This window comes from Teleopsis dalmanni, chromosome 1 (genome assembly GCF_002237135.1).
Source record: "Teleopsis dalmanni isolate 2A chromosome 1, ASM223713v2, whole genome shotgun sequence".
In the NCBI taxonomy this organism is placed as follows: domain Eukaryota; kingdom Metazoa; phylum Arthropoda; class Insecta; order Diptera; family Diopsidae; genus Teleopsis; species Teleopsis dalmanni.
This window is the reverse complement of record NC_051846.1, coordinates 227,254,733-227,270,043: the sequence shown is the minus strand read 5'-3', so window position 1 is coordinate 227,270,043 and position 15,311 is coordinate 227,254,733. Positions and strand designations below refer to the sequence as shown.

At 28.6% G+C, this 15,311-nt stretch overlaps 2 protein-coding genes across 2 annotated transcripts; both read left to right on the top strand.

Annotated features, from left to right (window-relative positions):
* The first annotated feature begins 6,864 nt into the window (after positions 1-6,864).
* On the top strand, positions 6,865-9,138 carry LOC119667576 (zinc finger MYM-type protein 6-like). The gene is made up of 2 exons (XM_038076880.1): positions 6,865-8,822; positions 8,973-9,138. The coding sequence occupies exons 1-2, from the start codon at positions 7,516-7,518 to the stop codon at positions 9,136-9,138; spliced, it is 1,473 nt and encodes a 490-aa protein (XP_037932808.1). The 5' UTR covers positions 6,865-7,515.
* Positions 9,139-13,620: 4,482 nt separating this feature from the next.
* On the top strand, positions 13,621-14,289 carry LOC119667575 (protein GVQW3-like). The gene has a single exon (XM_038076879.1). The coding sequence runs from the start codon at positions 13,621-13,623 to the stop codon at positions 14,287-14,289; it is 669 nt and encodes a 222-aa protein (XP_037932807.1).
* Positions 14,290-15,311: the final 1,022 nt, after the last annotated feature.

Here is a 15,311-nt window from a genome sequence, read left to right as displayed (position 1 = left end):
TTAAAGAAATATTAGTTAATAATAGAAAAAGCTAGAAAAGAGCTTTGAATATATATTATAATTAATTGAAAATCGCACAAATTTAAATAAAGACCCTGCTGAAACGCACACACCTAATACGAAAATAAATTTCAGAAGTGAAGCAACTATCTCATTTCTGAAACTGTCTATTATATATTCGATCAATTTTCTCATCAGTACTTACCACTTAACTAAACTTAATTTAGCTATAGGCCACTTTCTATGAAGTTCTAAAATTCATAATATATAAAAAAATAACTGAAAATTCTACATAACAGAATTTTTTTGTTAATAATTTTTTAACTTCAATAGAGACTGCGTCCCACCACGAAAATCTCATCATTTCAGCTCAAAATATTCGCTATTTATTTATTTAATATTTATTTAAAATTATTCATAAATTAATTATGTTTTATACGATTTTGTGCTTAAATTATTTATATGCATTTATTTAGTAATAATTAAAACAAAAAGTAATCGAATTAAGTTGGAAAAGAGCATTTAGTAGAATTTTGCAACGCATTTTTTTATTTATATAAACTTTAAGTACGCATAAATACTTTGATTAGATTTTGTATATAAGTTCTAAAATATGAATTTTTACAAAAATTGAAAATACAAATAAAAATTAACTGATTAATTTAAAATTAAAAATTTTTATATTAAAAAAAAACAAACAAATTATATATATTGTAATAAGATTAATGCATAAAAAATAAAGAATGAACTTTTGAGAAAAATTTAACTTTTGCTTTTTATTTGGCGTTTGGCATCTGTTTGCAACCTGGCAACTTCTTACTACTTAAAAGAAATCCAATATTCTCATTGAGATGCCCCGTAGAGATAGTCTCATGGTAGGTTTACTTACAGGTCACTGCGAATTAGGGAACTATACTAGAAGATTAAATATCCGTTTCAATCATACCTCTCGCAGCTGTGGAGATGATGATGAGAGTCATCATCTACTGAACACTTTAGAAGCCACCTTTCTTGAAGATCTTGATAAATTACAAGACCTCCCACTTAACAGCATTCTGAGCTTAGTCGAAGGTTCTAGGTGGTTTTAAACCCTGAGTTTTCTTCTACATACGGTAACACAATGGGCCAATAGGCATTAGTGGATCCCCTAGGAATCGCCGGTATAACCTAATCTAATCTTTCAATGCGTTACTTACCCCTATTCTAATGGATTGGGAATGGGAGTTTTTTCCCTATATTAGTAAGTAAGTTATAAGTAAGTTATGTTAGAGATTAGTTAAAAAGAGTTAAATTTAATATGTAAGTAATCAATAATGATCAGTTTTTCGAATATATATAAATATATATATTTTTTTGTTATCCTCAAGTGTTTTAATTTAAAATAATGAAAACAATAGAAGATGTGGAGAAATTAAAGTTACGGAAAATTGAAAACTAAATATTTAACACCGTTTAAAAAGTGTAATTTTTTATTTTATTTAAAAAAAACATTTTCATAAAGTTACGGGTTAAATAAACGACCTAAGCCTGGTAAAAAATATAAACACTAAATAAATATTGATCGTAATAACAATTTATTGAAAATTAAAAACAAAATTGAAATAACGTCGACATTTGGAAATGGAGAAACTCAAACTTCAATGAAAACATTAATAATTCCAATATTGTTACATTCATATATAAGATATATTATTTTTTATTATTTTTAAGAAAAAAAAACGAGTTATGTAAGTATTTAAAAAATAAAAAAATAATTAAAATAAAAAATGTTTTTAATTATTTACTCAAATGTATTCATTATTAAATGCAATTGAATTTATAAAATACAAATTTTTTTTATTTAAAGCATTAACTGATGCTCAATTTCTCTTCATTTGTTTATTTTGCTTCTTATATTCCTACTTTTCGCTATCAAAAAATGCAAATGCTGCCAAAGTTCAAAAAAAAAAAATTTCAATTCAATTCTAGGGAGCAATACGTTTTGGGAGAAACTTATTACCTGGAAATATATGAAATAGGGGTGAATGCAAAAATCATATACTAAGTTTTTTATTTCTGGAGAATTCATACTCAAAATGTATTTTGCTATCTTCTTAAATTCAGAGTATTTCTTTGACTTCAATTTCCGCAATAAATTGAACCTTATTTCTTCATTCAATATAAGGCACTCAGAAAATCTGTAGATTCTTAAATTATTTTTATTTAATTTTATAAAACACTTGAATCGATTTGGATTGAAAATCTTCATAAATTCTTTTTAAATAACTTAAAAAAAATTATCCCTTCCAGCAAAACCATTTCTTCTAGATAGAATGAAGACGTGTGTTGATCCAACCATTAACACTTAAAGTCAAAAATAACTATTGCCCATTGTGTTCTCTATAAAAAGGACACCAGGAGATGAATATTGCTTCCAATATATTTTCTCATACTCAGAGATAACTATTACCTATATAGTTATTTTACCCATATTATATCACCCATATTTTTTTTCTTGTCCATACATGGTACACAACCATTGTTTCTAAAGAGTTTGGTTTTTTTAATAAAATCAAGGCGATTTGATAAGTTTATTTTCAGTATTTTTACCAGGCCACATTCAACCTCCTGTTGTAGTCCCTTGTAGGACTTCTAGAGGTCAAAGCCGCCTTGCCTTTAGCCCTGCATAGAAAGTGATTGATACGCTCCTCTTTTCTTCGTCATAGTAACTAATACACTAGTCACTTGTCAAAATGCACCAACTGTGTAATAGCACAGTGCCAATAACCACCATACGAACTGTGGTTTACACAAACTCAAAAGATCTTTCATTCTACTCGTATCCAAACGTGATCATACTGTTCTAACGATCTTACAGTACACGCGGTCCATAAATTAACAATTTGTTAGAATAGTTTTAACTATTTACATTATTTTCTTGTATTTACTGCTCTATAGGTAGTAATTCAATTATTTTCATATCGTTTTGGTTTTCATTCGCTAGATTTTTGGATTTCTTCGGAAATAGGGTAAAATTTATGCGTGTACTTACATGTTTACTTGTCAACTACTGCTTCAAACACCTTTTTCGCTGCAGTATCTCTATCCATTTTCACGACATGACCAAGCCAATGAAGCCGGTGGATGATAATTTGCTGTATTATATCAATGTCATGATAAAACTCGTACTGGTCGTGGTTCATTTGTATGCGCTAGTCGTTGCCAACTCATAGAGGACCAAAGATGTCACAAAGAACTTTTTTCTCTAACACTCCCAGTACTGATTCCTCATTCTGTGATAACGTCGATGCTTCTGCGCTATACAGAAGTACAGAAATGATGAGCGACATATAGAGCTCTACATCTCAATTGCCTACTGATCCCATGGTAGCACCTTCTAGCAATGGTGATTCTTTATCTGATCTTCAGGCGGATATTGTTGATGTTTAACAGATTCGAAAGTATAGTCGCCAGCCACTAACTCGGCGTCCCTGTGGCTCATATTTCTACCAGTAACCGACATATACTTCGTTTTCCTCTCATTTACCGCTAAGCCCATTATTGCAGATTCCTTTTCGATTGCAGCAAAGACGTTTGCTACGCCTAATAATGTCAATATCGTCGGCGTAAGCAAGGAGCTGGACACATTTGTAAAATATTGTTCCATTACCATGAATACCTGACCTGCACATTATCACTTGCATTACGAAATTGAAAAGATCACATGATAAGGAATCACTTTGTCTAAAGCCTCACACGATATCAATAGGCTCGATCTTTTAAATTTTGTTGCCCAATCGAAGTAATTTAAAATTTTTGTAGGAGTGTTAGTAGACATTCATATTTTTATTTATCTGTCAAATTATATAAAACACTCCGTATTTACCAATCGAAAATAAAACGGCACTAAAACCCATTAAAAGAGCTAATCGATTGAAAAAATTTCTCCAGATTTAAATTTTCTCGAAAAAGCCATAAGATAATATTAACAAATAAATAAATTTAACAAATGTTTCCAAAGACTAATGTTGATGAGTATTTGGCAATACTCGAATGAGATTTTCAGTCCGTCATAAATTCCATTTATCACCTCTTGTCTCTTCCGTAAAGGTATACATTCCAAGGAGTCTATTCCGTTTGTGCATTAGTGCAGGGTATTCTAACAGCAAATGTGTGGTTGACTCCTCATTTTCTTCGCAGAATCTACAGTTTACATCCGTATATATATCGAAATTGCAAGGTGATATTTTAATTTACAGTGATCTGTTAGAATTCCTGTAATGATTTCGAGTTTTTCTTTTATAGGTTCACACACTCCTGATATCTATTATTGTTATAGGTACCAATTAGTGAATTGGTTAGTGTTAATCCTGGTATATTAGCTCAGTTCTATTGTCTGTTTTGGTTCCCCTTCATCTTTATGAGAAAAAATAGGGGACTATGTTCTAATTTACAGAGAGGTTCCGGCCCCATCATCGGTGTGACTGCTCCTTTCCTGGCTAGTTTGTCTGCGTATTCGTTTCCACGTTGGCCAGTATGATCCGGTACCCAGAGAATGGATACCTGATTTGATTCGCCTAGCATATTTAACTTATCAAGGATTCTTGCACCAGTATTGAAAGCATCTGATGCGAGTTTTGTACCTTGATCACTGGTTGGCTATCTATCAGTATTGCGATAGTTTTTCCCTAGTGATACCGTTCAAAATTGATAACACGCACTTGAATATTGCGTAAATTTCCGCTTAAAAAATACAAGTAATTTGTCCTAGCGCTTCTTAATGCCTCTTGCCTGATCCGACTATACCTGGTCCGGCACATTCCTCCACCTGTAATAGGCTTACTATTGAAAAACTATTTTAATAGTAATTGTGTTTATTTTTATTGTTAGGGAATGTGACACTGCGACCGTCGGGTGTATTGTGCCTCTTCTGGGCTTAGAGTAGGTCTTTATGCCCTGTTGCGAAAATAAAAAGTAGTATAGAACCTACTTTACAGAGTTTTATTGTCTTTTCCGTAAGAATATAAATTCCTAGGAGCGTATTTCGTAGGTGCATTAGCGAACCTTTGTGTTTAAAAAATAAACATAATTTGGTAAAACAAAGAAAATAACTTTATATATAAACAATAATATTACCAATTAGCTGGTTGTATTTTTATTTTAGTAAAAACCATTTATGAAATATCTTACAAATTCTCTTTCTCTCTCTCTCTCTCTCTCTCTCTCTCTCTCTCTCTCTTTCTATCTCTCTTCTCACCTTATATTTAATTAAAAATTAATACTACATTAAATTAACTTCATTTGAATTTCTTATTTATTTGATATCAATATTTATTAAATACATAGAGATATAGTTTTTTTCTTTTTTGCTGATATACAAGTGTATCTTTCATTCACTTCTTGATGTGTATGTATGTATAAATATATACAAAAATTGTATAGATAAAATTTATTTTTTGTTTACACAACTGAAATGCAAATAAAAATTTGTTTAGATTAACATATTTTTTTTTTCAAATTTCTACTAAATAATGTTATAAATAACATAATGTTTTGGATACTTTATAGTTATAGATTTAAAATGCTTAAAGATAATTGTATTTTAATGTTTACATTTAATAAACACTTTTGACAAGAACTTAGATAACACACTTAATATTGGTTTGGTTTACTTTTTTGTTTTTGTAATTTCGTTGAATATTATTTAAATAATTTATTGCCAAATTATAAATTTCTAATAAAAAAGTAAATTAGTATATAAAGTATATAGTTTTGTTCATAACATGTAATTAAAGTTTTGCATTTTTGTTTTAAAATTATTATATTTAACATTGCAAAAACAGTTACACAGTCTCTTTGGAAAAATAATTCATAAAATTGTGATAATGCATTATTTTATAAATTTTTGTAATGTTTTTCTTTTTCTTTAATTTTTATAATTAATATTTTAACTTAACGTAATTGACTTATAATTAACGATCGCCAGGAACGTTTGTAATATTTATTTATGCTCATATATATGCATTTATATTTGTATTATCAAAACAAATATTTGGGACGATTTATACAAAATATTTCTAATAAAACAAATAATTAACAAAATTTTATAAAATACACTAAACTTTTGTGTACAAATAATTTGTTGCTCATATTATTTAATTAATAATTATTAAGTCATATAATATATGTGTATTTTGTATTTTATTTTATTTTTTTTTTGTTTTTAAACAAAATCTATTCAGGCACTTTCGGTTAAAAAAATAAAATAAAAGAAAAGCTAATGAAAATTTATGAAAAGCAGTGCAATTTTCATGTTTTATTTCAGTCTAAAGATAAGTTTTAATAAAATTATTCAATATTATTATTAAATATTAAAAATATATTAACAAAAAAAAAAACGTGTGTAAAATAAACAAAAACAATTTTTAATGTTGCACAATACAAAATCATAATAAAATAAAACTGCAAAAATAAGGTAGAAAAGTATTAAAAAAAAAAATAAATTTAATTAAAGTAATTATTGTATATTAATTAATAATGTGTGTACAATAACGACGCTTTGTATTAACCTTCGTAGAATCAGAGTTCATATACTAAACATACTTACTCACATATATATTGCCAAACATTACAGGCGCAAGTCATAAAACCCAAATAATCTTATTTTGTATATATATGGGTTATTTAATAGAGAGTTCTCTTTACACCGTTAGGAACACGGTTGCCACTTTTGGTACTTTAGTACCAAAATTGGTACTTTTTTTTTTTTTTTTCGTTTGGTACTCTGGTACTCATGTTCAAAAAATGGTACATTTTTGACGACCCAACTTTATTGTGGATATTTTCAATTATGTTTTTTTATAAATGCAACTTTGCACTATTTTATATTTTGTTTATTGGTAACACTATGAAAAACACAGAACGAAAAAACAAAAAGGGTATTTCCATATCTGACGTTTGCAACGAAGACTTAAAAAAACTGGATAATTTAATAAAATAAAATAAATAAAAAAGTTCATAAGGAAAAATGGAGAAGTAATTGTATTTATTTATTAGCATATTACAGATGTATTTAATAATCACATCATTGCATAGGTTTCTTTGTAAAGGAAAACCGTCAACCGATACGAGTAATACTGGTAATATACGTGACGCTGCAAGTATTTCAACAGATAGCGATGGCAGTGTCCAGAAGTAAATAAAAATTCATATACGCATATGTATTATTGAAACTAATATAATTGTATATATTGATTTAGTAAAAATATTGCGGCTGCAAAAGTTAAAAGAAAATTTCGATTAGAATGGACTAACACATTTCCGTGGTTGACAAATAAAAATGGTAATGCTTATTGCACTGCATGTCATAAGATTATTATTAACCACTTATCGCATATAAAACGACACGATTCAAAACAAACCCATATACGTAAAATTGCAACAAAAAAGGGTCAAACTAGAATTGATGAATTTGCGGCAGAATGCAAGAACAATAACTTTAATGAACAAGTACGTGATGCAGAATATGCGCTTATTATGTTTTGCGTTATGCACAATTTGCCGTTTTTATTAATGGATTTTTTACCTAATCTACTACGCGTATGTTGTCCGGATTCTGAAATTGCGAAGGCGATTAAATGCAGTCGAACCAAGGCAACACAAATTACTGAGCAACTTGCATCAATGTCAAATGCACATATTGTAAAGCAGTTAAAAACATCAAAATTTTCTTTAATTGTTGATGAAACTACTGATGTTTCATGCAGAAAAGCACTTGTTTTAGTTGTGAGATATTTTGAAAACTTAGCTGGCCTAGTTAGAGACAGGTTCTTATGTCTCATAGAACTAGAAAAATGTGATGCCGAGTCTATTTATCAAAATATAAAATCGTTTTTTTTAACTAATAACATTCCAATTCAAAATTTAATCGGACTTGCAACAGATGGAGCAAATACTATGGCTGGGCATTTAACTGGGTTAAAAACTAAATTAACTAAAGACACCAATTTGTTTTACCTAAAGTGTCCCTGCCACTCTTTACATTTGTGCACAGCCTATGCCTGCAAAAAATTACCAGGTGAAGTTGAATCATTGTGTAGAAATGTATATTCATATTTTTCATGGAGTCCTAAAAGAGTTCAAGAATTTAAAGAATTTCAAGAATATTGTAACATAAAACCTCACAAAATGTTAGGTTTAGCTTTAACGAGATGGTTATCATTACAACAGGTTGTTTTGCGAATTATTGAACAATGGGATGCGCTCCAGCTTTACTTTTTATCGCACTGTATTGAAGTCAATGATATAAAACCAAAAGACTTAGCAAATCTTATGGCAATGAAAGAAACAAAAGCTTACATGCTTTTTTTAACGTATATTTTGAAAATTGTGAATGACTTAAATATTGAGTTCCAATCTGATAGCATTCGACTACCTTTTTTATATAGGAAACTAGAAGCGGTTGTTCAGTTAATATTAACCAATTTTATGTGCTATCAGCACGTTAAAAACGTGCCATTAGAATCCTTAGAATTTAAAGATTCTAATTATTTTTTGCCCATTGAAAAAGTTTTTATGGGAATGAAAGCAGAGACTTTTACAGATAATCATAATATAGAAAAATCTAAAATATGTGAAATAAAAAAAAATGTACGCTGTTTTTATATTGAACTTATTTCACAAATTTTGCAGCGTTTTGATTTTTCAAGAACTGATATAAAATCTCTTGAGATTATAACGCCGTCTAAAATACTTTCTGATGATGAACTTTCAATTGCACCGCTACTAACTCATTTTAGTTATTTACTAGAGTGCGAACCGGATGAAATTATATCGCAGTGGACGTTAATAAGACTATCAACAAAAAATATAAAACATTTTGATAATATCAATTTATTTTGGGAGCAAATTAAGAAAACAAATAATGGTTTCAACGAGCCAGCATTTAGAAAATTAAATTTATTTGTAAATAATTTAATGGTTTTGCCACATAGCTCTGCAGTAGCAGAAAGAAAATTTTTTGAATTAAGTCTAATTAAAAATAAATTGCGAAATAAATTAGAGTTTAAGACCCTCAATAATATTATGTTATGTAAAGAACTTTTTAACAACAAAGATATGCACTATGTATGGTCAAAAAAAGATAGTCCAAATATTTAAATAATAAAATTATTATATATAAAAAGACTTGTATTGTTTTATACTTTTTATACATTTCATATAAATTGTATTTTCTTATAAAAAGACAATAGGAAAATTTTGGACCCTTTTTTACAGAAATGGTACCTTTTTAAACCAATTTTGGTACAGAAAAAAATTTTCAAGTGGCAACCGTGGTTAGGAATATAAACAGGTAATTGTGATGAAGGGATCAAAAATTCATATATTATTAAAAAATAGATAGATTTATAAAAATATTAATATTAATAAAGAATTTATTAGAACTAATGGACAATTATGCAGACCAAACTCTTCTAATGGGTACCGCTCATTTTCGGTACACACTTTTTTTAATTCAATTCTTTTTTAATATTAATTAAATTTGGACTCTTAGTCGGAATCTCCTCCTGAACACAAACAAGCTAGCTGACTTATAATTATCAGCTCAGCTCACTGTATATTATTTTATTTTATTTATTTATTTGTGAGTTAACATTAAAATTCATTTTAAAGTTAACTAAAAATAAGGAACTGTACTACTAGGTTCTTCGACCTTGCACTATACATTATATTTTCTTAGCAGATGGGATACTGTAAGTGCAAATAGGCTGCAGACAATGTTAAGACTTTCAAAATTATTTTGGATCAAATATTTTAGCCTTTTACCCGAAATATGTTGTGAAGGATGGATCATATATTGTATATATGGTAGTTATTTATAGGAATGTCACAGATAAAAACATGCACAGTACTGTGAAATTTAAATATATATGTAACTATATATCTACTTAGTTTTCTAGCACAGCAATATATATACTTATTTTGTATACGAGTAGTTAATTGAAATAATAAGTTATAAGATAATAAATTATTATGACTACTTTAGTAATTATTAAAGCAAATAACGTTAAAATAAACTAGTTAAAAGATCTATATCAATGGATCATGTCTTTAACAGTTTAAACTACCGTTTAAATAGAAACGATATTTCTAGCATTAACAACTTATATTCGTACTGCTTGGATAGCTATATGTTCAAGGATATATTTACAAAATAAATTTTCACTAATATTTTGAAATTTTATCGTTCGATCGCCGTTAAATCTACAACAACGTATTGTCAATCCGATTTATCCTATAAATAAAAAAAACATACATTTAATTAAAGAGAGAATAAGAGTCTTCCATAGACAATACAAAAGTATGTAAAATAAAGAAATGCATATATGCTCAGAGAGCAAATCATAAAAATTTAACTTTTAGAAATTACGATTCAATTGTTAATAAGATTAACTATGATTTAGAAAAATTTGATATCTGAACTCTCAAATTCGTTTCAGATTTTTGTGTACTGGGGCTGTGGTTCTGCGGAATCTATACTCGATCGCATGTATTAGTGCACAGCATTGAGTAGGAAAAATATGCCAAATCTTCAGGAGAACTTTACTGGCAGAACTGTCAGAAATGTCAAGTTAATAGACTTCTCAGATTGACTCTCTTTTGTTTGAATAGGAGAATCTGAGGAGAATCACTTGTCAAAGTGATACTGTTCGTGCACGACCTACCCTTAAGATTGTTCTTTAAGTCGAGCGTATGGACGGTATCTCATCAATGTTATCAGGCCAATTAGGCCCATTTTAATGCTTTTGAAAGGCTTTGGGGCATAAGGCCACCAATCAAAACTTTAATTGACGTTAAATGTCTATATATAAGTAGTCAGTGGTTGTGGCAATAAATCGTTAATTTTATATTTTTGTGTATATAAAGGATGAGCTGTCATATTGTTTAAAGGAAAACATATATTTTTATGGTTAAGTATTTTTTTATAATAACATATATAGCAAATATGTAGTCATTGAGCACTCATCTCATACAGATTATTTATAAAGTTAGAAGAGAAAATATTAATTTAATATTAGCTGCGTTCAATTCGTACATAGTACACATAAATCTATGGAAATATAACCAGTTACGAACTTACTGTTATACAGTAAATTCTCGATATAACTAAAGATATAATGTAAGTTATTACGAATGCATTTTATATGTGTAAAGCATATAATTTTTTATTTTTTTTTTGTGTGATTATTAGTATGACCCTTTATTATTCAGTTAGCTTGCTATACCGAGTTATTCTTTACTCAAGAATGTACTGTTTTTCCTGTTGCTTGTAGGCATAAAATACTCCTAAATACACAAATACATATTAAGCAATGTAAATTAAATAATCAAATCAATTCCTAATAATATGACTCTTTCTATGATATAATGAATTATCCCGGTTTTTAACCATTCATATGATAAACCTTTTAATATTCAAATATTTTTCTTAGACATTTTAGATAAAATTGAAGTTTAATTAGAAAGTTTGGATAGTAATAATAATGCTGATAATTGTAATATTTTATTCTGCAGTTCTCTAAAGACCATTATAAGATCGATTTTACCATAGCACTTTTTATCACTAACAACTAGTATCCTGATATTTTGAAAAAATTTGTATAAATCTGAATAATTCAAGTCAAAATATATATATTTTTGATTTGTGTTTTATATACGACAATGTAGTAACCATCCATTACAATTATGTAAGGATATATACTAGATCTTAGTAGAGAATAATGTCAAACAAATTATTACTATATACTTCTACCTAAGACATAACAAAATCTTAAGGTCTTCCCTCCTTCTCCGATAATAATAAATTATTTTTAATAGATATAATTAATATACTAGATATTATTATCGGATTAAAAGTAATAAAGTATTAGTATTAAAGTAATAAAGTATTAAATAAGTATTATATCCAAAAATTAAAGCTTCGTTGTACGAGGTTGTTTAGCGAAACGAAGGAAATAGTGCGGCGTCTGTTATAATATTATAATAGTTAACAAAATATAATTTAGCATGCAATAAAGAACTACTAATTTGACACCATTTATTAAACAATTTATTTATGGTTATTTCAATTTTGTTAGTACAAAACAAATTACAAGAAAATTTAATTCAATTTTTCAAATAAGTGGTAGTCAGTTTAGTTCAGCGGTACAAAATGCATAAATATGTATAGATTAATGCAATTAAGCACACCCAAAAAAAAATTTGAACTGAAAATTAGACAAAAATATTAGTATTAACAAAATAATAAGCATTACATTAAACTACATGTGATGTTAAACAATAATAAACTACTTCAGACTAAATAAAAAATTAAATAATGAGAAATTAAATAGCAAAAATATTAAAAAAAAAATAAAAAAAAATTAATAAAAATAAAAGAAAAAAATTAATAAAAAAATTAAAATAAAATAAATATAAAAAACATTATTTTACAAATATATAAACCTGAAGGTAAACGTATATGCAAACTATTTTACAATAAACAGCATATGTAATTTAAATGCCGTTTTCCTTTACATTACTAAGTTTACATAGATAATACTTAAAATAGTTTTTAGGACTATTAAAGTGCAACAATAAAATAAGTAATACATAATTATATATATCCCCTAAAATATGTTTATTATTGTATTTTTTTTTTTTAAAACCCATAAATTTTCAATTGAATGCAATTGGTAAAACTTTTATTTTACACTACATACAGCTATTTTTAAAAAATATATATTTTTTAATCTTCATCAAGCAAAATACAATGCCATCTATCTTTATGTATTTTACTATAAAGCTATTTATATTTATAGTACAATAAATAAAGCTATTATAATCAGTTTTTTTTTTATCTTCGTCTACTATTATTGTTACGGGATGTGGCACTGCGACCATCGGGTCTATTGTGCCACCCCTTTCTCTATCTTTCAGAAAGCTTACTTATATTCAAAGTAAACAAATGTGTTCTAATTATCGATATAACAAAATACTATCTGTATCTAATTATTGTAATAAAGATATAGTATTTTAGCGATTTAAAAAAAAAAAATGAACGAACACTTGTTTTACATATAAATGAGTATAAAAAACCTATCGTTATCTTTTCTTTGTGTATTCTAAACTTTTTAGAAATTGTTGACATATTTCTATATCAAAACTTTAGAAATCTTGCTGGGATTTAGGTCGTGTTTTTAAAAATTATATTTTTATATAATAATGTATATTATATAAACACAAATTTAGAATTAAATAAAAGATATCACAGTTATTAACTTATGTATATATTTATTTAACAATTGTGATATTTGTTCTACTACGGTTCTACTTTGTAGATCGAAATATCTGTTGAACAAATATATACATAAGTTAACAACTGCGATATAATTTATTTAATCTTATGTTTGTATAACATACCTTCTGCTCAATAAGTATCCGGATTTTGTTAACTACTCCTTAAGTAATAGACCTTTTTCAATTTGTACCATATGTCCCTTTCTTGACATATGGTACAAATTTGAGCGCCAGCTGTCAATTAGTCTGTTTACAGTAGCTGTTAATGTGAGACTACCTTAAGTGCATTTAGCGATTTTTACTATGGAAAATTCAGTTGAACAACGAGTTTGTTTGAAATTTTGTGTTTTGAACGAAATTTCATGTGTTGAAGCATTGAAAATGGTGCAGAAAGCTTACGGGGACTCTTCTTTGTCTCGAATACAGGCATACGAGTGGTATAAATCATTCATTCGTTCTGGACGTCCATCAACATCAAATACCGAAGAAAACGTGGCAAAAATCAAGAAAATTGTGTTGGAAGACCGTCGTATGACTGAAAGGGAGATTCCTCGTGACTTAAACATCTCAAATGGATCCATTCACCACCTTTTACATGATATATTGGGCATGAGACGCGTTGCAGCTCGACTTGTAAAGAAACACCTTGAGTTTTTGCAAAAAGAATACCAAAAGAACGTGTGTGAAGAAATGATTTTTGAGCATGGAAACGACTCTACATTCATGAAACGCATCATAACAGGTGATGAGACATGGGTTTATGAGTATGACGTCGAAACCAGTCAACAATCGAGCGAATGGCGCTTCAAAAACGAGCCAAAACCCAAAAAACCGCGCAAAAGTCGCTCGAAAATTAAAGTTATGCTCACTGTTTTTTTCGACTACCGCGGTGTTGTTCATTACGAATTCTTGCTAGAGGGTCATACCATCAACAAAGAATATTACCTCGTTGTTATGCGGCATTTGCGTTAGTTCATCCGTAAGAAAAGACCAGATTTGTGGAAAACCAACAATTGGATTCTTCACGGCACCACTGTCATCGCTCAGGCACCATATTCGCCAGATCTGGATCCGTTCGACTTTTTCTGTTCCCGAAACCCAAATTGCCCATATGTGCATCGCTTCAGAAGGAACATATTTTGAAGGAGATAAAATAAATTTGGAATAAAATTTAAATTTGTGTGTTTTATTTACAAAATCCGGGTACTTATTGAGCAGAAGATAAGTAATCATATAAAAGTATAATTTTTATATACACTACCGAAATGATATTCAAAATAAAATCTATATACATTATGATAATCTACTACAACGAGATATTTTGAGAGTTACGATAATATGCTGGGTGCACGTCATACTCCATACATACATACACCAGAAACACCCGGATTTTATTAAAGTTTAAACAAGCAACGTAAGCTACTAATCATTCGTAGTCAAATAATATTGGAATAACATCATTAATATTGAAAAATAATCAATATCAACATTACGTCAAAGTTGTTTAAGAATTAATGTTTTGGGTACATACTTCTTGTCGCAGTGTTGTTGATATATCAGGAAGAATGGACTGCGCTGCGGGTATCAGGTTTCAAGTGTGGAACTAAACATTCCCGGAGTGTTAGTATGTAAATAAGGGCTGAATACACAAATTACAACACTTGCGATAGCCTATCTTATGTGGGGTGTGATTTATGGCTCACGGAAAGTCGTCGGCATACGCAGTATCAGTGTTCTTTCTGTAGAACTTGTATAGAACGATGATATATTTTTTGCTAGGGTGCTGCTAATAAGTCAACAATAAGTTGTCGACGTTCGTGATGTTATGTTCTCATTGTAAAACTGCATTTTCTTGTATTATAAGCATGCAGGCAATGGGTACATTGCATAGAATTGCTACATTCAGAATATCCTACTTGTTGGGGTGCTGTTGTTATTTCAGGAGAGTCACCGACTAAAATATTATCTTATATTGAGCGTAAAGATAAAGGATG